General features: G+C 45.3%; 1 protein-coding gene across 7 annotated transcripts in view; it reads left to right on the forward strand.

The window, feature by feature from the left end:
- The window catches only part of RUNX2 (RUNX family transcription factor 2), a 226036-nt gene that overhangs the window by 119941 nt on the left and 80489 nt on the right, over positions 1-25606 (forward strand). For all 7 annotated transcript variants that reach the window (XM_072858329.1, XM_072858334.1, XM_072858336.1 and 4 more), the window contains one exon: positions 6309-6470. In XM_072858329.1, coding sequence (XP_072714430.1) covers positions 6309-6470 — 162 coding nt within the window. The remainder of the gene's footprint in view (positions 1-6308; positions 6471-25606) is intronic.

Below are 25606 nucleotides of genomic sequence, written 5' to 3' on the forward strand. Positions count from 1 at the left end.
TAGTAAGCCCATAAACTGTTTTTGTTTCGTTCCACTTCAGGTCTTGCATAGCTATTGCATGATTAAACAGAAAGAATATTTAAAGCCTGGCTCGCCCACACCTGAGTCTGAAAGAACTCAGCACTTTGGGGCTCACTCTTATATTTCTTTTCTCTGTCTAGGTTGTGTTTATTTTCCTACAGTATCAGAGTACCAGTTTTACAAATCACAGCACAGTCCTAAACCTACCAGAGGACTGGGCTGTGGCAGTACAAGGCACAGAGTTGCCCTTATTCAACATGGCATTTTAACTAGGATTCTGCAAAAGCAACATCGAAGGGTCATTAAAAAACAAATCGTCCAATAAGCAGATGCCTTTGCTGAGGCAATGCAGATTCAATTTGAACCCCGCTTGCTGCCCGTAAATCAGGGATCCTGTCTGTTCACATTTGGATACTGGTATATTTGCTTTTTTATTTTTTTTCCCTTTCCCTAACGGCACTCACACAGCTTGCTCATGTATCCGATTACGTTCCTGTTCAGACACTGAGCTGTTGCATCAGTGTTTCAGTACGAAACGAGGAAAACTGTTGTTTTTCTAAGATGCAAATGGTAAGGATTAGCTTCTGTCGGCCAGGAAAAGCCACGGGCGTAATGGCAGGAATGTGGTCGGCGCAAGGACCCCGGCGGCTGAGCTGCGGGGACTGCGAAGTGGGAGTTAAGTGAGGTTTCATGCTCCATCACCACTGTGGCACCGTCTGATCTATAGGCAACCTGTGACTTTCATGACTGAAATAACAGCACTCAAAAGCAGGTCCCATGAAATCTTTTTTTTTTTTCCTTTTCCTCTTCCCCTCCCCATGCACTTCAGGGACGTTACGCTTTCATTTCTCATCATTTTTAGGGTTGTAGGAAGCAGATTTAAAGGCTTCAGAGCTGGTTTACCTAGAAGTTAGTGAGGGGACCCATCTCCACTGGCAGGCAGGGACTGGTTTCAGGGGCAGTGTAAACTGAGTCTGCTGCGAAGATCATGGGCAGAAAGCACCTTTGACTCTCAGATGGAGGACGAAGATGGTACCGGCTGGGCCCTCCTTAATTCCCCCGTTCAGGACTTGCAGGCAGTGGGCTGGATGCTGCCCTTTTGCAGACTCAGGGAGAAGGCAGAAAGCCGTGCTCATCACAGCTTTGTCGGGTGCTGGATATGAAGCTGTGCAGCATCTGCCTCAAAGACCAGTGTCTGTTCTCTGAGACCATCAGCTGCAGGACAGGTTTGAAACAGAAACCGTGTAGCTGTTCTTAGACTGGCACTAGGCAAGTGCCCTGCCAGGGGTTGGCTGTGTTTTACCTGGGACCAGCAGCACTCTGAAGCACACACCAGTTTGTAGCTGGTGCACATCAATCTGAGAGTGCATCAGGCAAAGTACATGGTTGCCTGGAACAGATAATTTAGAAACAGCCCAAGTAATAGACTTATGGGGTGAATTATGGCTTCAGCTCACTGTAACATGGAATAAAAGCTGCGAGACTCAGCGGATGAGGTGGTGGAGCTGGGATTTCTGCTGCCATGAACACAAGGGTGGCTGCAGTCTGCTGTATTTTATGCAAATTGATTGCATCCTTCAGGCAACTGGCAAGTTGCCATTGTGAATCTCCATTTGGTAAAGATTGTGTCCCTCCTATTAAAGTATTCTTTTAACTTTATTTCCCCCCCCCCCCCGCCTTTACAGTTTAGTTGCCCTACTGGCATGACTTGTTCAGTTTATTTTTTTTCTTTTAGAAATGTGACTCTTGGGGAGGTGGGAGGAGAAATGGTTTTAGAGGTTCTTCAGGCCAAAATCTGGTCTCAATTACTCTTCTGTACATTGGGGTGTAACTCCCTTGGATTTGACTTCATTAATTGAACTGGGCAATCCAGATCAAGCCCTGGGCTTTTAAAGATGCGTAAGAAATAGTCAGAGAAGAGAAGGAGGTTGCATTTTTGTTGTTGTTGTTTTGCTGGGGGGGTGGTGTTACAACAATAGTCGGGTTACTCATGCAGAAAGTCATCTTGGCTTTGTTAAGATCAGAAATGAGGATATTTGCTTTAAGTGTTTACCAAGATAGCTCCAGACAGCTTGGTTTTTAGTATCTGCAGTAGCACTAAGACAATCAGCAGCAGCCAGTGCTCGAGCTGATGGCTGGATTTAAATGAGAGTGGTTGTGCAAAGCGCATCCACGCATGTGATGTTGGGGTGTTATAGGTGGTACGCCAAGGAGCTGCCAGCCTGTGATCGTGCTCTGATCATGTAACTCAGCTTGGGAAATGGGAAATTGATTTTTTTTCTATAGTAAATCTGTGTGCTTCATAATCCAGTGCGAAAGCATTCTCATTCTGAAAACCTCATTCTTCAGGGCTATTTACGGGTTTTTTCTTCTCTCCATTGACACTTCAGAACATTTCCATTGAAGGAAGAAAAGTCATTGCTGGAGAGCCGATGTAATCAGTGGGAGAACGGGTCACTGGGGTTTTTTTCATTCTTTCTTTTTTTTCTAGTTTTATACAGTGCATCCAATCTTAGACTGATTTTTCAAATCACTTATTGTCCTTTAAGCATTGTCCATTGATGCAGTCAATCACAGACCACAGGGGTCAAGAACCATGTATATCTCCCACTGACTGTAAATGTGGCAGTAAAACCTAGACACAAAATAATTTGCAATACTCAATATTTCCTGCTTCGGCGAGGTTTACCTGGCAGTGCAAACGGGACGGAACTGTTTGCGCATTAGTTTAGACTTCACTCTGCTGACTTGTTTCAGCTGAGCTGTGCCCAGGCTTTCTTAGCATATGCATGATGTGCCCCGTTGTGAACGAATATGCTGAAAGCTGTGCTTTTCTTCACACCCACGCAGGCGTAACAGAAATGTTTACAAAAGGAGGACTGCTCTTAGTAATCACTCCAAAATTTTCAAGTGCAAATGCCAACTCAAAGTGGCCCTCTGCCTCCTTTGCTGTTGTTGAATTAGCCCTTCCCCATTGTTGCTGTATGGGAGGGTGGGACACTTTTGCCCAAGCTGTTCAGTGTATTTTTGTAGTAGCATTTTCCCTTTTTTTTTTTTTTGTGGGATTCCTTTACGGAGGAATCCACGTTTGCTCTGCCTCAGAGCTTTGGGGTTTCTCATCTGTTCTGGGCTTTTCGTGATTGGGAAGATGTGCCAGAGCATGTGGTGCTTTGGGTGATGGCAGAAAGGTCCTCGCCCGCAGGGACCCGGTAGACACATGTGAGCCCTCCAGCCAGAGCAAATGGGGAAGCTGGTCTTTGGGGTAGCAGACCAAGGAAAACCTCTCACAAATCCACTCGTAGCTTCATCCCTGCTGGTATGGCTAAATAGCCGCTCCACCCCTTCTGTGCCCAAGCAAGGAGGAGGTGACCCTCCTAAGGACATCGTTGTGTTTCCCCCACAAGCATCCACTTGGATCTGCCCCAGAAGCACTGGTAGGCACCTCCCTGTGACACCCCTGGCACCCTCCTTCTCCCCAGGAGGTTTGGTTTGGTGGCATGTGGGACCAGAAGAGATGGGCTGGTTGGGCCTTGGTGGCTGAAGTTTGCTCCAGAAGTGTTGCAGGGAACATCTGCTGGTGGGACCAAAGGGTGCCGCGTAGGACCAAAGGGTGCCGCGTGAGACACAGCTGCATGTCCACCTTCGAGGACTAGATGGGGTGGCTTTGGACTCTGCCTCGCAGCATTTTATTCTGGGGATTGTGCAATGCCGCTGAGCAGCAACATTTACGCTGTGGGCTAGCAGATCACCTGTGACTTGGCAAGGTGAGGGCGTTTCACTGCATTCTCCTCACGCATCCGTGCAAACCTTGGCCACTATCAGTGTGTGGAGGCTGGTTTTAGGGCATTTACTCCAGGATCTGGTGAAACTCCTCAGTTTCCTTTATATCTTCAGTTTCCGGTTTCCTAACGGGCCAAAGATAATGCTTGAAGCCAGTCAGCCCCAGGGCAAAATTCCCCACCCTGCCTTGATCATGACCTCAGTCATGTCTTCACTAACAGTCCATCCTCTCTTTTCTCTTTCTCTAAAATACTTTGCAGTTTAAAGTCTTGCAGTATTGGACTCATGAAGAGCTGAAATCAAATATATATATAAAAAAGAAATATGGTAATGCGGCACTGAGGTTGGGATAAGCTATAGAAGCCATGTATATATTTAAGCTAGTCATCGTAAGAATATATGATAGGCTTTTGGGTCAACTGATGGTCCGTCCAGCCCCATATTCTGCCTCTGACAGCACAGTATGAGATATTGTTTTGAAAGACCACATGAGCCTTTGAAAGACCACTCATTGCCATTCATCCTTCTTGTGTCTACACAGGCATTCACCCATGTTGGATGAAGGATGTTAGATGTAAAACTAAGTCTAGCATGGGTGTTCAAAGTGGTAAGGGTGCCAGAGACGCTCAAGATCTCGTGCCATGAGGATTGCACTAGGAGAAGTGGCATGAACCTCCAGAAGGCAGCTCCTTTCCTGAGGTTTTCACCATCTTAGACCAAAATCCTGTGAAAACATCCTCTGTCATGATTTTTTTTCCTAGCCTTTACCTGCTGTACAATTTCCTTCCAGCACTGGAGCTGACCTAAAACCAAAACTTTAGGGGACTCTGTTTTGGATTCGGAAGCAGAGATTGAAAAGCTCTTGGAGTTTGAAGGAGCTCAGATTTGAGATTGTGCTCCTGACACATCATTAATTTTAAGATTGTTTTCCCAGCAAGCCTAGGCTTTCCGTTCCCAGTTGAAGATCATTTACCATTGACTGAATGGTGAATTATAGTAGTGGAATGAGGCAGAGAAATATGTCGATATCAGATATAACAACGAGCAGTCAGTGAGATTTGAACCTGCGCCAACCTATACAACCCTAGCCTTGAAATTGTTAAAACAAAGAAGTTCATTACATTTAATGATCAAGTGTCCTTCAGATTTCTGAGGAGTTTATGTTAACCATTTATATTACTCAGGTCTAATATAACAGGCAAACTCCAGGAAAATCCTCTTAAAATTAAATTGGAAAGTTGGGGTTTTTTTAATATATCTATATAGTTGTTTTGCTTCAAGGAAGTATCTGCTTTCCAGACATCTCTTCAAACAAATCATGTCTGAACAGAAAAAATAAACAAGGAATAGCTGAAACTACAAGCTTTTGCTGTGTGAAAGAGCAGGAAAAGGAGTTAAAAAAAGAAAAAAAAAAGTTGAATTTCCTGAAAAAGTGCCTTTGCTTATGCCATGTGGCTATCACATTGCTGTCTACAAACTAGGACCTTAGCACAGTGCTCTGGTATAGCAGGTTCTCCAAATTGAGTGGACCCGATGTGCTTCACTGAAAATATTGGGAAGGATTTGGAGGGATGTGCTACAATTTCTGTAAGCCAGTTCAGAGACAGTTTTCTGTTTATCATGCAGTGCCCAAAACACACTTTGGGTTTGAAAGGGCTTTGTTTTTATCAATGTAAAGAAATAAAAATAATAATTTATGAGGCATTCAGTGATATCTTTATCACCAGTTATTAACTGAGAGCAAGAGGTTTATAAATCCAAACACCAGTGAGTAAAACTAGGTCTCCCTCTCTCTCACTCAGTGCAATCCACCAGTGCTTCAGCAAAAAATAAACTGTATTTATCCTTAAAATCATTTCCTCCATAGTGAGCTGTACCAAATACATCAAAAGGCATCGTTAGCTTCCAATAGTTATTCCAAACCATTTGATTTCATATTGTTGTAATTGAGGTGACTGTAGGTAATTGGGCCAGCATTCAAATGTGACATTTTTGGACGGATGCTGATAAGATTAATGACCTTTTCCTTCTTGGATAGTATTTTCAGCACTGAAAACACTACTGTGTAATGTTTGAACAACTTGACCGGCATGCCAAGTGCTGACTGTAGAGTCTCCCCACCTCTGAAGTCCACTTCCTAAGCTCAGACCTGGGTCTCATACTTAACAGTCTGCTTATCTGTCTGAATCCACGAGGACTGGCGAGTCCTGGTATAACACAGTTAGACCTGGATGAGAGACGTCAGGGATTTGCAGCAGAGCTGCTAGGTCTTTTAAAACTCTGCTCACTGCTCCATTCATGTCCCCAAAAAATTGTTATGGGGAGGGAAAAGCACAGAGTGAGACTTGAAGGGGTTGAGTCCTAGAGGAGCAGGTCGTGTTTCATTGCATTCTCATTCCTTATAGCACTGATGGGTGTATGTTCAATCCCACCTCTTTCAATTAGACTGTTGATGCCCTACAATTTTTCTTCCTTTTTAAAAAAAACTTTTTTTTTTTTTTCCCTAGACCCCAGGCAGGCACAGTCATCCCCGCCATGGTCCTATGACCAGTCTTACCCATCCTACTTGAGCCAGATGACTTCACCGTCCATTCACTCCACAACTCCCCTGTCCTCCACTCGAGGCACAGGACTTCCAGCCATCACCGATGTGCCCAGACGCCTCTCAGGTAAAGACCGTGTTTTGCCTAAACCAGTTATGCAGATAGAAACAGGACTGGCAGAGGCTGCCTCCGTGGCCTCAGATAAACCTTAATAAGAAGAGCAAAGCTCAGTCGGTGTTAACAGGGTTACTGCATGGTGGGCGGGGGTCAAAGTCCCTTTTTCTTCGAAGTGGAAGAGCTGCTGTGTTGCTCTGAGCATGTATCATTTGAATGTCTCTAGGTCCGCTTCAGATCAGGCTATTGTGAACCTGATTCTATGAACAAATTATCTCTTTTTTTTTTCACCCCCTACAAGAGGATGTTTACTTGCATGTTTTAAAGTAGTTGTGATATTCTCTATTTTTTGGTGCGTTACTTTTGTGGTATGTGTGATGTTAGGCATCTTGACAGATAGATGCCTTTATTACTTCAGTAGTTAAGGCTAAGGCTCATTCTCCCGCATTTCAATCCAGTAGCTCAAGAAAGCCTATTTCCTTAGTTAATGTGTACTTAAGATGCCTATCAGAAACTAGCTGAGTCACTTTAGGGTAAAGATTGGACAAATTGTGCTTTGGAATGATGCAGGAGAGAGGAAATATGTTTAGGAACATAGACAAGACAGCAGCGAGGAACTGAGACTTTTTTTTTTTATCAAACAAATGTACATTTACATACTGTGCAATTCATCTCTAATGGTCTCAGTGGTAAAACCATCTGTGTGAAGTAATCTGATTGCCCCAAAGTAAGGTAGAGCCTGTCATGGCACACAGTCACCTTGTATATCTTGCCAAAAATGAGGAACCTTAGGGGAGGGAGGCTCAGTATTAAAACTCCAACCTTGCAAGTGTGGAAATATTAGCGGCGTATGCCAAAGAAGCATGTGTAATGTAAAGAAAACTTTTATGATTCATTAATGAAAACCAAGGAATCAGTCTTATTACATCTATTTTTTGCATGTTTGCAAGATATTATTGTAATCTGGAATGCTGCTGCCATACACCTGTTTGACTCGCAGCCAGGTGAATTTCTTGCTGTCGTGTTTTCCCCTTCCACCAAGCTCATAGCGCTGGAAATGTTGATCACTCCGCTGAGCTGCATCACTGACAAGCTGAACTTCAGCCAGCAGGCATGTAGGATTTGATTAGCGTAGACTCCTTGATTTCTTTCATCTTGGAGGAGGGAAGCTTTGTTTCTCAAACAAACAGCTGCAAAAAGCTCTGCGGTCCCAGCGCGCTCTGCCTTCTCAGAGATGCCAAACATCTCCATGTGGGCCGAGGGTTGGAGGGTAGTGGAGCAGGTTCCTGCGGGCTCTCCGTGCAATGCGCTGACTTCGTTCAAAAAACTCGATGGGCTTGATACTAAGGAAATGCTTTGTTTGGCCTGAAACAGGTTCCCTTTGAGTCGGAGCCTCCTGATGATCTGTGTTGTCGAATGGGTTATTTTTGCAATTGTGCCCCCAGCAATACCTCCAGGAGAGGCTCGGCTGGGACCTCGGCAGCTGTACCGCAGCGTACTTGCCCTGCAGCCCTTGCTTGTCTGTGTGTATTCAGACGTGAGTGCCTGGCATGTGGGCACAGGCAGAATGACTAAAAGACCTGGCTGTGTGCATTATGTGGCCACGGACTAAACTTTTCTACTGTACTCTACAGTCGGTTGCCTTCACGCTTCTTGCCCTTCATCTTTTGGGGGCTCGACCGACGCCTCCGCAATGCTCTTACATTTTCCCAGTGTGGGGATCTTGCTTCCAGTTAGATTCAAGATTGAAAAAGGGGACTTTGATCTTCCACAAGTGCCAGTGGTTGTCTGCAGTGTTTGCTGACGTTCAGAAATGAGAGTGGTGTTCCTGGGTGGAGGACGAGCTCTGATGCTCAGGCTGCGAGGAGGCACGTTGCAGCCCCAGCTGCAAACCCTGCGGTTCCTCTCAAGGGTTTCTACCTAGCAGTGCCACAGGGAGAGAGGGCAGATCTGACCCTTTTTGTGTATAAAGTAGAGAGAGAAATGCAAGTTTAAAGCTGCCTCTTACAGCAACCAGTTTATCCCTCACACATGGAGAAACGCGAATCTCCACTCAGTTACTCGATACATCTTTCAGAGGAGAACAGAGCTTTGATGGGGGAAAAAAATGACTGCTACGAATCACTAAAAACGTTAGAAAACTTCAGGCACCTCCAGTGCATGAGGGAGAAATTAGAGTTTTACAAGGCCTTGAATAAAAACAAACTTTGCTTTCCGATACAGTGGCAGAAATCTGATTATCAAGGCTGTTAAAAGTATACAAGGTAATTTTAATGAATGCCATATTTACTGCCTGTTGCTTAACATCATGCAGGAGGAAAAATGGGTAAAACTTCCCCCTCAGGCCTTGGCTGTCACACCTACGGGCACAGGACTTCCTACCTGCCATAATTTCACATCACCCGGCCTTTCCACAGGCCTCCATGGCTCTGCCTAGACAACTGCTTAAATTGTGCTCACCTAGATGTTGAAAATATACCATCTAATAAAGCAACTTGTCCTTCAAAAGAGTGGTTCCTGGTTGTATTGTCAGAGGCAGCCCTCAAGAGCTATTTTTGATGGTACTCCCATGACCAGAAACTTATCCATCCCATGGCCAAAACGGTGGTGGTCCCCCCTCTCCTGGGATGGGAACCTCTCTTGGTGACAAAGGACGCCTGTGTTTCCATCACAGATTAGGCTGAGCATCAGAAGAGGTTTGGGGCTGTAGGACAGGAGGTGACGGGGGCCTGCCATAGCAGTTCGTGCAGTTCTCCGTCCCACGGGAGAGGGGAAAAGGGCAGCAGGCTGCAACCCTGAGGAGTTATTCAGGCAGGCTGGTGTAATGTGGCTGAACTGGTCGCGTCAGTGTCTAGACTGATTTCTTTGCACAACTGCAATGTTTGCGTGCATGCTGCAAGCACGTGCAAATGAGTGCCCACGGCTGTCAGACTTCAAGTACTCATCGTTTATTCTCCAAGTGGGGACCGATGCTGTATTTGCAGTGTCGTACAACTGATGATGTGTCACACCTGTGTGGGCAGTATTCAACAGCAATAGCTGAAAAGCGAAGCAAAAAAAAGATTATCTGGCATCACTCATGCAACTTTTGAACCAATGAGCTCTCTGGTGCATAAGTCTTATGTTCATATCAAGAATAAATAAAAAATAAGCTCACAAGGCCATGCAACTGACTTACCTTATTGCACCAACTCAGTCATAAAAAGAGCAGGATTCCCCATATTTTATTAAAATATCTGTCTGCTCAGACTTCCCCAGAAGACAGTGAAAGTTGGTGGCCTAGCAGATTAATATTCTTAATTAAATAATATTGTAGTGGAAACCATGGGAATATACGAAGATGGTCATTTTAGAGAGAGTTTTGCCTGAGGGACGTAGTCTTATTGCATGATTCATAGTGAATGCACTCAGTCTTTGTGTCCTATGCATAACCAAAGTGCATGTGGGATGAGGAGCATGAGTATCTATTATGTAATTAATGTATATGATTCATATAAATACACATCGCAGCCATTTTACATAAAGCTTTGGGACTGATCCAGCAAGTGCTCAGCACATGCAAGGTTCAGATCAGGGAGTACGGGTCGAGTTGTTACTGCAGTCACAAGAGGGCTGCTCCACAGCAGGAGAAGGAGGTATGGGTGTAGATGTCCCCAGGACAGACATCCATATATATCTGAGACAGTCACCTGAAGGTCCCTTTTGAGCCGGTGGGGACAAACTGGCATTTGCAGGACTTCAGAAGTCTGCAGGTGAGCTGTACTGGTCCCTGGCAAGTGCCTTGGAAGAGCCTGTTTGTCTCCACGGGCTCTAAAGCGAGCCTAGGTGAGTAGTTCAGGTACAGGCACGTCTGATCTGATAGTCTGCCTTTGGTAAGGCGATTTAAGAGATGATTTAACTGTCCCATAAACATATCCATATCACAACCTTGTTACACTTCAGTCCTGGTTTAAGCCTGCCGTGGTCCGTCTCACCCTGACCTCTACCTGCTCTGCGATTGCAGGGTTTGAGCTTGAATTTAATTTTGTTGAGAATACTGAGAAGGGAGATGGGAAGACTTGTTCTTCCCCTACACTTTTCCTAGACCTCCCCACCCTTCTGCCTAAATGCTAGTCTCTTGCTTTTTGCTTCACCTTTGAGAAAGACTTGCGGGGTCAAGGTCTTAAGATGCTGGAGGACCTGCCCTGCAAGTGTAACATGAACGTGTTCAGTGCTGGCTGTGGAAGAGCCTGTCCTACACAACTATGTTGGACAAATGCCCATATGACAAAAGAGAAAGTTAAAACTGAATCTAAATAGCAGGACAAATCACCAAACCTACCTTTTCCAGCCCCGGGCTCACACTCTTTGCAGATAGTTGTCAGCTGGGGATGCTGGCCTCGTGCCACCATGCCCAAACTCTCCGTCCCACGTGCTGGAGTCCCCGCAGAGTGCAGGGTGGATTTTGCTGTCTTTATATTTACTGTGTCATTGAACAGGGACACGTTGAGATAGGTGAGGGACACGCTGAGATACATGAGGGAACCCATCCCTCTGAACTAAAATGGCTAGAAAGGAATATCTTTACCAATAAATTACACAGTGGTAGGGCCTGGGCTGTTAAACACCAGCATTGTTAAATTGTCAGCAAGGTTGGTTTTGAGCAGGGTTGGCCAGCACACTCCCGAGCAGGTCCCAGCCGTGGTTTGGAAATGAGCAGAGTCCTGAACCCATTCCCGTGGGCAGCTTGGAGGCAGCCACCCTGTTGCGGAGACTAAAAGGATTTAATACTACAGCTGTGGCCAGACCATCCCGGCTGGATTTAGAGCCAGAGAATGGGCCCTGACCCTGGGCTGTTTGCTAGTTTGAGTGTAGCCAAACTTTCCCATTACTTTGTCTCGCTCTGTAGCTATCACCGCATCGTTTTAGACCATCCTGGACCTTCATCAGATACTGAATTTAGGAAACATTCCTGTTCTCCCAGCTCACTGAGGGCTGGCACGTAGAAATGCAACCCTGCAAATGCCAGCCATGCCCTAATCAGTGACAATACTGTTCCTTTACACAGTTTAATTTTCATTCTTGTAAGCCTACAAACCTTAAAATAAAAAACCACATATAATGGAAGCAGCTCCAGCTGAACCTCTGGATTTAGTGTTTGTATGTTAATGAGAAAGTGGCTCACAGCGATGGGCTGGTTTTCCTTGAGGTCCTGTACTGGTTGTCATCTTGGGTTTCTAACCCTGAATATGAATTACCTTGGATTTTGCTTAATGTCATATACTTGCATGATCTTTATAATAAGGATTTTCCCTTTTGGGGGGGATTTGGTCTTTGAAAAATATTAACTGTGAGAAAGAAAAGTTATTTATCTTCTTCTAAGGAGCTCAGAAAACTTTACAGCCACTAAATAAAAACTGTGGTCATGGGAAGTAGCTATTCTTGCATCCCTTAATTCCTACTAACTTCATTAAATGCTCTGAGTAGTAAGCACATTTCAGGACGGAACCCTTAAGAAGAGAAGGCATTAGTGCTGTCCCCAAAATACAATTCTTTTCCTCTTTACATGCTCTGGGGAGCAGAGAAATGGTTAATGCTGTAGCCATTGCCAGCAACGGCCTTGGTGTGAGCAGCCCCTGAAATGAATGAGCAGTTCACGCTTCAGCAATATTGTCTCAGGCTCTTGGCAAACCCAAGAAGCCAGCTCTGTTTCTGGTGCACTCACTACGCTGCGATGTTTTTCTTGGTGACTATAACAATTTTCACTCTGTCTTCTTTTTTTTTTAAATGGAAGCGGAGAGACTCAAGGTTGTCTCTGTCTCCATTTCTCCTAGCTAATTTGCAATGCTTTCCCTGCGAGGTGACACTGAGTTAAGGCAAAGTAAAGAACTTCAGAGAGCTCAGGTCTTCAGAAACAACCCGCTCATTTTGCTGCCCTCCCTAAACTTGCAACTTGTCTTTTTTTTTTTTTTTTCATTATTTTTCAGTGGTTCTATTTATTTCGTTTACCAGAGGTTTTCCATTTTTAGTCTCCTGCCCACTTGGTGCCATCTGGGAATCTCAGCACCTTGGCACTCGTCTGTGGGGTTTCAGTAGCAGCCTCTGCTGGGTAGAATCTCTCATTGGAGTAATTGTCCAGAAGATGCGTTGCATGATCCCTACCTCAAGGACGAAGGCCAAATTTTTCTAGCGTGGGTGGCCTCAAATTAGGCACCTATACCCATATTTAGGTGGTAAAACAAGCGGGCTGATTTTCAGACGTTTGAATATTATAATGCGTGTCTTTAAGCCCTTTTCATTTACTTAAAACGGCTGTCGGGAGAGGAAATAAACAGGAAAAATGAAGGCAGAGGGAAAGACTTTTATTCCTGAAATAAGGGATTTAAAAAATACCAAAAAGAAGCAAGTGGAATGTTTTTAAATGGAATAAGTTTGTTGCTGATACAGGCAGGAAATAGCACACTCAAATATATGTGGATGTATAGATATATTTTTATCTGAGCTTTTTTTTGCAATGTGTTTTATATTTAGGACACATATCAAGATTTGCATCTGTTTCCAGAACTTGCTGCTAACAGTTAGTAATGATGCCAAAACATACTTTAGTTCCAGCTTGAGACCAAATGATATTCAGGGCTTTTTTTTATTACTAATTTAGGGTCTGATATTAATTAAGGAAATTTTTCCATAAGTGCCAGGCCTTTTCTGAAGAACTCATTAAAATTATATTAACTTAAACCGGAATCACAGTCTGAGCATGTTTTGTAATGATTATTCTTATTGACTCTGCTGGGTTTTGTAAACAGAATGCTAATTGTTAATGGGGCAACCGGGCGCTCGATCCCAGACTTTCGAAGGGCCAGATCCTGAGCCGTTACCTAGATGTGTGCTCCCAAGAAAGGCAATAAGCTCCTAACAGGAAGGCTGTGGGACCGAGCTCTTTGTTTCATCCTTGTGCAGAGGCGAATGATGATTTCTCCATGCCCTTGGTGGAATCGCCGTTGGTTTTCTACCTAGGATGGAGCCAGCTGTGGTGGCTGATGCAGGACCATGCGTGTCCTGATACGGAGAGGGCATCTGACCCCATACGTGAAGCTCTCTGGTACATATAGGGTGATCAGGATCACCTATTTTGCTCTTAACTCTCTGTGGCCGTGAGTCTTTGTTGAACTGAATTTGGTTTGATTAATTGCACAAGCTGAATTTATTAAATGGTTCCATAAAATGCGGGAGAATTTGGTCCTTCTCAGACTGTGACTGTGGTACAAGATAGGTAGAAAAGTGTCTTATGCCCTCCAGGACCTGTATAGTTTAAAAGGCCCAATTCTGCAAATCTTACACTAAAAAATACAATTCGAGAGGCAAAACCTGCTGCTGGTAGAAATAGCTGGAGCTGCCTTGACTTTTGGTGCAATTTCCTCCCATTTCTGGCCAGGCAGAATTTGGCCATGCAGAATTTGGTCAGGAAGGGAGCATTAGAGCCTAGCAGAGCTTCACAACACCTTTTTGAAGTGGTTTAGTAATAGTTGTTGGCCCCATTTTACAGATGCCCAAATCTCCTCCCCTCTCGAGGGATGTTTTAGCAGAAGAGGATCTGGCGTCATGCCAGTTTCGTTGTGAGATTTAAAAGAGCGTTGATATTGGTGATACTGGGCTGATACTGGTGACTGAAAGAGAAGGTAAAAGAGCTGTGCAAGTGGTTCAGGCTTTCTCTGCTTGTATGAAAGAAAACAACGTAGGCAGCGAAGGAGAGGAAGATGAATGAGATAAAATGAAGGTGCACACCTTCACGTGGCTCATAAAGGATGTTATTAAGAGAGAAGGAACTATTTAATATGCATAAAGGCAGGGTATTTGGGGACGCTAATCTGGAAATCTCTTAATATTTGCTTTCAGACTGACTCAAAAAGAGTGAGGGAAGGGATCAAAGCAGGCGATGCCTTCCCGAGCTTGGGACAGGTTCCCCATGTCCGCAGGAGTGGCGTGCGGGTGGTGCAGGGTCCCCTTGGGGGGAACCCGACCCTGCACCCACGCCGTGCTCGATCGTGCTTCTGTGTCCAAGGAGTTTTTGGGGACAGCAAGGATTTCTAGCAATGGTGGAGCTTCCTCTAGAAAGCTCAGGGGAGAATAATTTGATACAAGGAGCTTTCCACAGATACATAGTTTCATAGTTCTTAATACAGTGAAGCGCATGTGATCATCTGCTTTGAACCCAGCTGTAAGATTTCCCCAAATTAGCTCTCATTTGAACTTGAGAATAACCTTTGAGAAAAAAAAAAAACCCACCCGAAAACTCAGTTGGTCTTCATTTAAAAATTTCCAGGGAAGCAAAATCCACCACAACCTTTGGTTGCAGACGCTAATTAAGCTCGCTTTGGCAATGTGGGTCTTATTACTAGTCTGAATTTGTCTAACTTTAGTTTCCACTCATTTGAACTTGCTATAACTTTGTCTGCCAGATTGCAGCACCAATTTTTATTTCTGAGGTTTGAGTGGGTTCCTGTGGCGGTGACAGATACAACAAGGAGGTGGGTAAGAAAGGAGGTTGCTGTGGTGGGTCTCAGGGAGATGGCAGAAGCCACGGGGAACGGGATGTTGCGGGACGCAGAACTGGTTTGACTTGCGAGGAGGCTGGAGGGGCACCGTGCAAAAATATTTTGGTCATTTAAGTTTGCTGTGGGTTCACTATGATCTATCAAATAGTGGAAGTTCCCTTCCCTAATCAGCCAAACTCCTACGGTATCCGCTGAAAAGGAGTTATTTTTGGTTGAATTTACTAGTGGGACTCCACTTTTCCAACCCACCTGAAAAAACGCACTGAGAAAGCATTTTTCACTGACTTTGTGGGCTTCTGCAATTCCTTTAGGAATTTTTCTGCTTTTATATTTGCCCAGTTGTACAGTCCCTCCCATTTTTTCTAACAAAATGAATTTAATTCCTCACCCACTACCCTAGATGGAGATACAGGAATAGGACAACAGGATATGCATTCTCCCCTAGTTTTCATACACTGTTTAACCTTTCATTTTAAGAAACACAGCTATAGTCACAGGGGCTTTTTCCTCCAGGTGTAGTTAGCGTTTGCTCTGTCAAAAGCAAAGAGAAGCCTGCAGCTCAGAGCTCAGGCTGTGGCCCCGTTGGGTAGCAGACACCCAGCCGGAGCCACCTCTCTGCTCTCCATGTTCATAATTATTCCACGGGCAAATTTGTGAATAGAGAGTTGAAACTGCCTTAAACCCTTGGGATTACTTGGACCCGGCGATGCTCTCGTTGCATGAACAAGTTTAGTTCTGGCAAAAGAGGTATCATAACTTAATGCAGGGGGGGTTGTGGTGTTTTAAAGGTGCTTGTGGAGGAGGAGAGCAGTCAGCGTACCGTGTCTTCAGCCCTGTCTGGGCCATGCCACCTCCAAGCTTCCCAGTCGTTTTTCCCAAAGGTCTCTCTAACCACCCACTTGACCTTTTATCCTGTGGTAGCCATGAACGTTTGCTGTAATATGTTATTTTGTAATATAGAAGTGCTGAGCGTAGGCAGCTGGAGAAAGCCTCCTTGGGCTGTGGTGAGAAAGAGGAGCAGCCGTGCTTGGAGAAAGGGAGCACCAGCAGAGAAAAACAGCCCAGGGGATTTAAAACAAGGATCAGTTCTGAAAGCAAAATGGAGGGGTAGGGCATCTCATGTCGATCTTTCTGCCTCTTAACATCACATTTCTCTGGCAGTGAGAAGTGGAAGGTGGTATGCTTGGATTAGGAGCGGTATCCACAAAGCCTCTTTCATTTAGCTGAGATGAAAAGTCCCTACACAAGCTCTAGTGATGCCACATGCATGGTTTCTACTGGTTATTTTTAATGGTTAACTGGGCTATCGCTGTCTGATCCATAGGCATCAGTGCTTTTTTATGCCCATTTCTATTAAACAAGCACTGTCTAGAACTGGCAGAATTATTATGAAGCCAGCAGCTAAAGGTATGTCCACCTTGTTTTAGTTTATATAATTAGGCTGCACAATGGACTTGCTTGGAAAACAGGATTGCAGCACAAGTACAGGACCAAATGTATAAGGCACATTTTTAGGTGATAGACGTCTGTAAAAACACAGCTTGCCGTATTTCATTCAGTGCTGAAACTATGTTCTGTGTTGTGTTGAAAGCTGAATGTGGGATTGAAAGGAGATTTCCACAAACTGGAGGTCAGTCCCCTTGCCAGTCCCCTTGACAAGGCTTCGCGTGAGGTTTTGACTTTAGCTGGAGCACCCAAGTTTGGCTACTGCAGGCGATGAAGTTCAATGATCAAAGTAATGGTTGTATTTGTGAATAGCTAATGGGCCTTTGCTGTAATCACCGCTGACCACGCGATAGGCAGCGGCTGCTAATATTGTTTGTATTGCGGTATCTGGAAGTCTGATCCCATTGTGCTAAGGACTATACAATTAAAGAAGAGGAGGGAAAAAAGAGAGGTCAGCCCTGTCCTCTATGAATTTGCACTCTTAAATACAATACAACTGGTTACAAGATGTACAACAGAATACAAGAGGGAACTGAGGAAACACGAAGAGAGCCAGCGAGGTGATAGCAGTGATTGCAGCCTCGCTAGGGCAGGGCGGTAGGGAGCATGGGTCAGAAGGGAGTGCAAGGACGATGTTTGAAGGAGGGTACTGAGATAGCTCCGTGGCTCTTCTCCTCCTCCCAGGCTTCAGGGGCAGCAAGAAAGCAAGCACAAAGCTGCTCGTTACAGCTTGTAATAAGAGGCAAGCAGTGGTGATCAGCATCATCATTGGAAAAGCTGAGTGGGGCAGAAGATCAGCCCCACCAGGTTAGACCAAGGGTCCATCCAGGACCCATCGCCTTCTCAGCATGGCCAAAAGCAGTCTCTCAGTTCCCCTGGAGTGCAAAACCAGAATATATATATTCCCAAGCTGTAGGGGTTTCCAAAGCTGGAGGTTTATATCTGGATCATTGTATTTAATAGCTGTAGATAGACCTCTGTGAATCTACTTGCCCTTAGGTAGGTGGGAATAACCCCAGAGGGGCTGCTAGATCAATTCTTCTATTTCCTATAGGTCTGTAGTGTTATAGTCATATAGGACTGACAGGGACCTCAAGAGATCATATGATCTGTGCCATTCTGTGCAGAAATAGGATCGAACATCTGCAGGTCATTCCTGTTAAGTGTAGCCAACTAGTTATGTGTATTGCTGCCATTGAAAACAAAAATAAAACCATGCCCCAAAGAAGGAGAAATTCCAGCCAAAAAACTTCATTAAGGTTGAAATGGATCACTTTGGTGCAGTTAAAAGATTTTTAGAAAATAAACTTAAAAACAAAGGAAGTCAAAGCTAACATTATAAAAGAATATGTGAATAAATGCTTGAGAAGTGATGGGGGCTTTATGAATACATTCAAAATATCCCCGGGGTTCTGAATGAGACTGCTGGCCATATGAAGTGGGAGTCATCACTGCAGCATGGTGAATAGACCTAGAGCTGCACAGGGCTTGTCAGCATTGACGGAGGGAAGATATAGAGTAGAAACCTCTGTGAGAAAGAGCATAAACATTTAAATAGCCTCTAGGGCACAGATTGCAAAGGCTGGGATCTGGACTAGGGACTGAGGACCGAAAATTAGACCTTTTGCAAAGGTGACTGGTTTACCAAATAGGAAGGGAAGCAGGTGCCTCAAAAACACCAGGAGGGCTGCTGACCCAAAATCTCTGCAACATAAGCCTGAGATGAAATGGCTCATTGGAAGAGGTGTCTCGCAAAGCTCCTCGGAGGAAGTCCCCGGGCACTGTGATGTGGATGCTGGCATGGCCGGAGGAGCCACAGAGAAATCCTGGCAATGGGAAAAAGACACCTCTCTTCCCCCTTTCTTCCCTCTTCCTCTCTCAAATATCTCCCTCTAAAGAGATTATGTGTTTGTTTTTGTTTTCATTTTGATTCCTGCTAAAAGCCAACCCATGTTGTTTTTTTTTTTAATGGGTGAAAAGGAGTGCAGGGGAGGATCTAAGTACCACCGGAGCCTAATTAGGAGCCATCATATTAGATTCCAAAATTAGATAGGAAGCTGGGTTTAAGGGTAGTCCAAAGCCAACCAGTTCCTAGCTTGGCCTGGCCCACGTAGGTGGGCCAGACTGGTTTGGAGCTGTTTTGAGGACAGGCTGCTTGCCCATGGAGGAAACCGTTCCAGCCACAGTGGAGCTGGAGCACGGCGCCTGGTCCTCAGCCGGGCCAGCTTCTGCTCTCACCGGTCTGCTCTGCAGATGCGCTGGAGGGGCTTTCAGTTTAAAGCAATTCTAGCTGTTGCTTTCTCAAGCAGATGAAGACAACTGAAGGCGGTAATTCAGGCTGACTTTGTGTGCCTCTTTTTTATTTCAGATACAGGGCTTGCGTATGAAAGTTTATGTTAAGCTGAGTTCTCTTTACTCTGTCTGACTTCCATCTTTTCTGTGTCTTCACCTGTTGAAGAGCTTATAAAAACTGTCTGATGGGTTTTGCCTTTAATCTTTGTAACTTTACAACATCTTCCAACAAAGGATTTCATAGTATTTTCCAAACTGTGCTACTGACCTTTGTCACTTGGCTAATACAAAGTATTAAAATATCCATCTTACAGTGAGCAAAATTTAGCCAGGAAAATCAAATTATATGCCCAAAGTCACAAAACAAATCAGTTAGCAACAGCCAGAAAGCAATGCATCACATTTCCCCTTTTAACAGCTTTAATGGATAAACGGGTTTTCTAAACTTCTAAATAACAAACGCTTTTTTTGCCAATATGCAATTATCCTGTGCAATATCTCCGTGATACATTTATTTTTTACCAGCCTGGTTAGAAGTTGTCCAAGCTCTCTTTTGAAATAAAGCAAATTCAGAGACTAGTCAGGTTACCCTGACTTAACTACGGGCTTAGTTAGACTTTCGTAGGAGTGTGCATTTCTACAGCCTATGGCAAGCTCAAGGCAGTGAGTCTTAACTTAATCCTCTGTTGCAGAATTGTAGTATCTCACATTTACCGTGAGCTGTGGCCATTCGAGTGACTGTTACTGTGGTTTATCTGAGACGTGGTAACTTGGACTTTAAGTTTAGACCATCAATAGTGATTTGAGCTGCTAGTGGTATAGCCTAAGTTGCCATACAGCAAACAGCCTAAAGCATGTTTATGATGTGACTATTACAGGCCAAAGTCTGTTTCTCTTTCTCATCACCAGTTTCCTGGGAGGATAAAAACCATATTCAGACTTTACACTATGGAGAAGAAGCATTTATTTAGAGGTGTGCAAAGCTGGGTTGGTTTAAGCTTCAGCTCAGCTGATGAATGGAGATGCTGTGTGGACAGGCTTGTAATGGATTGAAACTGAGCTTACAGTAGTTTGCCTTAACTTCATAAGAAACTCAGGTTGGGTCTGAAATGAATGAAAAAAAATATACGGAGGGCTTTACACGGCTTTTATTAAATGAGATTGAAAATCATATATTGTTAAAGTGATGCAATGCTGAATATAAAAAGGAATACAGTGCCTCTAGCCTTGCATACAACTGTTTTTAGCGATCTGTGTCCTGCTGAATTTGATGGCAGTTTGGTATCTAATCAGGCATTGAGTGCCTAAATACATGGAACGAAACCTCTGCAGGTCTTTGCACTCGTCAGTATTTTTGACTCTTAGCTAAAAAGCAGCAGCTCTAGCGAAAACAGCCGAGCGGTTGCGTGCAAAGATTTCCTGCGTCTCCCCGAAGCTCGGGGTGACTTGGGGCACGTCCGCGTGGCACAGCGGCGAGTCCTGCTCTGCAGCTTCTCGAGAGCCACGGCTTTGCTCCTGCGATGCCGAGGGTCGTGATGTCCCCGAGCTGCTCTCGCTCTGCCCCATGAGACGTGCGCAGAGGATGGGCTTGGTGTTTGCCCACGCGTCTCCCCGCAGGGCTCCTTCGCACCCTGAGCCTCCTGAAATTCTTTTGACCGGTGGGTCTTGAGTCATGCTGACGTGTTTGACAATTTTATCACAGCCTGACGTTACCGCTGTTCGTGTTACTTGGGGGAAATGTTATGTTCTCACTGTAAAGGAAAAAACTGGCCGTCGCTGGGTGAGTTATTTTCCACTGTTTTCACTCCAACAGCGTTATATTTCGCCTGCTGCTAAAATCCTTAACCTAAGATGGAAATGCCTCCCCGGTATCTCCCCTCTCATTTCTCGAGTATCCAGAAGTTCTCCGTGAGCTAAGCGCCCTCATCCCCTTCGGAGCGGCTGCTCTTGCGGGCTCCCACGCGGAGCTTGTCCGAACACAAGCAGCCGCTTTCGGCTGCCTCCCCGGAGGATGAGGTGTGCCTGTTTACCCTCCGGAGACACAGGACTTCGTGCCGGGGAGGAGAAAAAAAAAAACCCAACATCACGGCTCTGGACGTGGACAGGGACCTAGGCTGAAAACGTCCGTTGAAGGGAGAAGTTATTTTGGAGGGGAAAAGTGTGTTTTTAATTGTTTAGATGAGGGGTGTTTGTGTTTTATGGATGTCTGGGGGCTGGGGAGGTGCCCTTTCTTCCTCCATGTGCAATATTTTTCAGGAAAAAAAAAAAAAATTGGACTAGCTACGTTTGTGAATTTAAGTTTTTTTGGCCAGAAGCATAACAATTCGTAGGGTTTGATTCTTCTCTGGGAAAAAAAAAAAAGGCGTTTTGAGAACAAGGCCCGGGTAACCAAAATATGTTTGTTTTTGTTTAAATCGCTCAGTAGAGAAATCGTCTCTTGTCTATTGTTAAGAGAGAGGTTTAAATCAAAGGCAAATTCTACATATTCTAAAATATACAGACAACTCTTTGAAAGCAAAGCCAAGCAAAACTTTAAAAGAGACCTTCTCCTTGATGCAGAAGTTTTCAGTTAGTTTACTGTGCTGAGCCTCGAGTGGAAAGAAACAGCCTGAGAAAGAAATCGCAAATCCCCATTTCAGAGGCGGAAGTCGGGGAGAGCTTCGTATTAATAGCACACGAGACCTTTCCACAGAGCTTCTCGTCCAGGGCTTTTCCAGCAGCAGCGAGGAAAAGGCTTTGCAGTTCGTGAGGATTTTTGTGTTCAGATTTGGCTGTGGAAGGTTTAAGTGAGCTGCAGAGTGAGGGAGCAGAGGGCCTGATCCTCTCGTGTTGGGTGGTCCCTCCTACCGCAAATAACCCTATTGAAAACAGAGGGACTATTTGTGGAGTCATTTGTTTGTCAGGAAAAGTAGGGTTTGTAGGATACGGCCCCAATTAGTGGCCAAATTCCTGGTTCTTTTCTTGTGATAAAAATGCGACTAGCTGTCACAGCGATGCACGTAGCATCTCTTTGGTTCCCATTTGAACTCCTGCCACTTGCTCCGTGCTTCTTCCCGCTTCCTTGGCCATCCAAAAATTATTCCGGCACCACACTAGCTCGGATGAGCTGGCTGCTTCCCTCCTGCCCGGGACTGACGTGGCCTCCGGGCCCTTTGCCGTGCCTTTTGGGATCGGCAGGGCTCGGGCTGTGCGTTCCCCGGCTCCTGCTTGCTGGTACCCATCAGTGAGGGCACCTGGGGGTTGCTCTTGACCTTCATCTCCTGGCTGCTGGAGCACGTCAGGCAGATGACGTACACCCCCTGCGTGACCTCGCCGCCTAACACCCAACACATCATCCCTGTCATAAATCCTGCTTTTAATACGACCCAGGTACAGTCAACCCCATCCAGAGGACGTCCCTCCTGAATCCAGCCTTTCTCGGGAGATTTTCTTAACAGTTTATCACCGAACTGCAGTTTTTGGAAATGCTTTTAATTGCCCGCACACGTTCTCACACGGCGGGCACCCTGCCCGACCCACACGCGCTGGCGCAGGCAGGGCGACGGCCCCGCTGCCGCCCCGCCGCTGCCGGCCCCGCACGAGCTCGGTGCATCGGCGGATGCCGGGAGGGCTTCCCGGGAGCCGCGGGAGCGCTGATAGCAGCGCCGGTATTTGGGGGAGGGAGAAGTGCTCTCCTTAGTTGTATTTTTTTGTGGCTCCCTGTTTTGGTAGCCATAAGTCATTAGTGGTTTTTAATTATTTTTTTTTCTTTTTTCCCCCCCTTGAAACTGAAATAAGGGCTGAAAGGGTAGATTTGTCCTTCTTTTTCTTTTTTTCTCTTTTTATTTTTCTCTATTTTTTCTTTTTTTTTTTTTTTTTTGGCTAATCTGAGGCACGCTGCCACATCTGAAGCCACTTGGCTCATTATGGATTTCATGGAAACTGATTCCCTGAAAGTGTTTCCATATGTGTGTTCCCAATATATCCCATCCTTTTCTAAATGGGAGTACAAACTCGCACACGAGCTGGAAATGGCTTCAGGATGTGACAGAGAAGTCATATGACTGGAGTGGCACTGTGTGTGGCCCTCTCTGAAAGACACGGTGTCCTGTGTGCTGGCTCCCATCCTACAGTAGATCCAGTTTCAAAGAATATCTTCCTTCCCGGCTTCTTAAAAACTCTTAATCAAGAACCAGCAAGGAATCCTCTGTCCTCAGGAGGGATGCGTATTAGCTGAAGGAGATTCGAAAGGAAAATTTGGATGGGGAGGAAAAAAGAGGGGTTTAAAGAGTGAAATTACAGAGCAATGCCAAGGGCTTCCCCCCCCTCCCCGCCCCTGCAAAACATAGTTTCTTTGTGTCTCCTTGAGGATCAGATGGTATTTCTGAGTTGCTAGCATGCAGTGGAAAAGTACAATTCATGACAACATTGGAAACAAATATTTATACTGGATAGTTAAGGCACATTTTTCTGCAAAAAAAAAAAAAAAGTAATAAAGTAGACTGTTAGCCCCAATGTATATTATCTTCCCATTCACTGGATTTATACAGGATTCTTGTACTGATGCTCGCCGTCGCCGTGCATGCGTTGCAGCTCCCAGCCCTGCGGTTTCACCCCCTTGCTGTATACAACGCCGCTGAGGTTGCTATCCAAGAAAAGCCTCAAATGTTCCTTCTGATGCGTTTCGGCTGGGGTTGGCGAAAAACAGCAGCAGCTGAAATTCAGGCAGGAAAAACTGGGGAAAACTGAAGAGAGAGCGATACGCGCCTGTGTGCGTGGTTGTGCCATGCAGCGTTGCAGAGCTGCTAGACTTATTTCCAGGAAACGTTATTTACTTTTTGCTTCCAACGTAACGCGTAGATGGCCTGAGAATTTAAACAAGCAGGGGGATTTTGATATACTACCAGTTCCTTTCCACCTGAATCACTCGTGACAGCTCCAGACTGAAGCCACCGAGATGAGATAGCAAAGACTGAGAAGTTAAGAGGCTCCCCATCACACCAGGTCAACGGGCATCCACGGGTGGCGGGTCACAACTGCAAGCCAAGGACGTATTTCTGTAATGTGACCATTTGTCCCCCTCCTGTGGTTCTCATTAGAAAGGTTTATGAGTCCTGTAGAAGTGCAGCTTCACGAGAGGCAACGTCTATAAATGAGACAGTGATGACTGATGGTTTTTGTAGCTCCATTTCTGCTCCCAACAGTCCATCTAGGAGGGGGTTGTTGTTGCTTTTTTCTGCAAGCGGGAGGAATTCCTACCCATTGATGTTCCTAAATTTAAGATGAGCTACCTCTTGAGGTGCAGCCAGCAGCCACCTGTGTTTAGACGCATAGTGGCACCCAGCAAGACTTAGGTGCCTAAAGAAAATCACCTTCTTCCAGCGCAGTTTGTCCAGCAGAAAAGTCTTATTGAGGGAGCAGGGCAGGTAATGATGGAGCCCGGGCTGGAGTATATACTAAGTGCAAAGAGACCCTGATTTTGCCATTAAGCAATGTAACAGCTCCGCTTGGGAAACACTCTCCTTTATTTGCACGAGTGGTACTTTAATGGTCGCTGCTAATTATGTTATTTATGGGATGTTTCTCCCAACAAAGGGCTTAGGTGCTGCGCCATAAATTCAGTGAAAACATCTATCTGCAAATTAATCCGCGGTATTTTAGGTGCCAAAGCCCTGTTACCTAAATACCAGAAGGCACAAGCGTGCAGTTTACCGTCTGAACTGGGGTGCTGAGGGAGGGCGAGAAGAGATGCACTAGAATTAGGTTCTCGCTCGTATTGGCTCTGAAGGGGTTAAAATGTTCCTTCCTCCCTCTGACTTTTGTGAGACTGCTGTGCTCAATAATGTTGCAGTTTAAATAGTCCCAACTAGGCCTTGAAGTTAACACCTTGTTGAGGTGAAGGAAAGAGGGGGGGGGCGGGCAGTTCACACCTTTTCTGCTGCTATTGTTTGCCAGGAGACCTGCTTGGGGTAACATGGGAAAAAATGGAAAAAAAAAAAAAGAATGATGTAAAAAGCTTTTTTTCTTTTTTTTTCCTGATTTTTTTTTTTTTTTCCTGGGGGAGGGAATTAAAGGGAGGGAAAGGGCGTTAGAAAACACACTATTTCCTATGATAAATGGTTGCACGTATCCAGACGATGCGCGCTCATCCCAAAAGTGAACCGGGGAGGGAGAAGCCCTGTGCGTTATTTCTGCGGCGCTGCAGGACCCTCGCCCTTGCAGCACGTGGACACATGCTTGGTGGTAGACGTGTGCGAGAAGTGTCCTTGAGCTCCAGCACGAAGCTGAGCACCAGCGTAGGTTTGCAGGATCAGGACCTAACGGCTACAGCAAGGAATCCCACGAGGAGGTGGTTTGGGATCCCTGGGAACTGCAGTCCCAGGCTCCATCCTGCAGCAGCATCCAGAGGGAAGCTAGTACGGCACCTCTGGAGAATGAAAGTCTTGCCTGGAAGGAGGCAGGAGAAGGATCGTGCTGTGTTTGATTCACTAAACACTTACTAGCAGAGGCAGGTGACAAGGATTTAACAAAATGAAGAGCAACATAACACTCTCAGCCTGAGACAGAAGGATGCTTGGGGAAAAGAGAGTTCCAGCTAGCAAATAATCACTCCCCCCGTCCAAACACGTTGCAAAGAATCCTTAAAATAGCAAAACTAAGTGCTCAGAAATTGGGAAATGTCAGTACTTACGTTGCCTGTGCAACTTTAAATCAGCCTCATTCTGCTTATGCATTATATTACAGATTTTAATTGCAGGATCACATGATACTTTTCCCACGGGATTCCAGTCTCATTCAGTGCACAGGATGGACAGTGCTCACTTAATGAGCAGCTCTTCAATATTTTGTTTTCTTCTTGTTCTTTGCATTTCCTCAGGCCTTGCTTATTGCAGAGCA

This window comes from Ciconia boyciana, chromosome 3 (assembly GCF_034638445.1).
Source record: "Ciconia boyciana chromosome 3, ASM3463844v1, whole genome shotgun sequence".
Lineage (NCBI taxonomy): Eukaryota > Metazoa > Chordata > Aves > Ciconiiformes > Ciconiidae > Ciconia > Ciconia boyciana.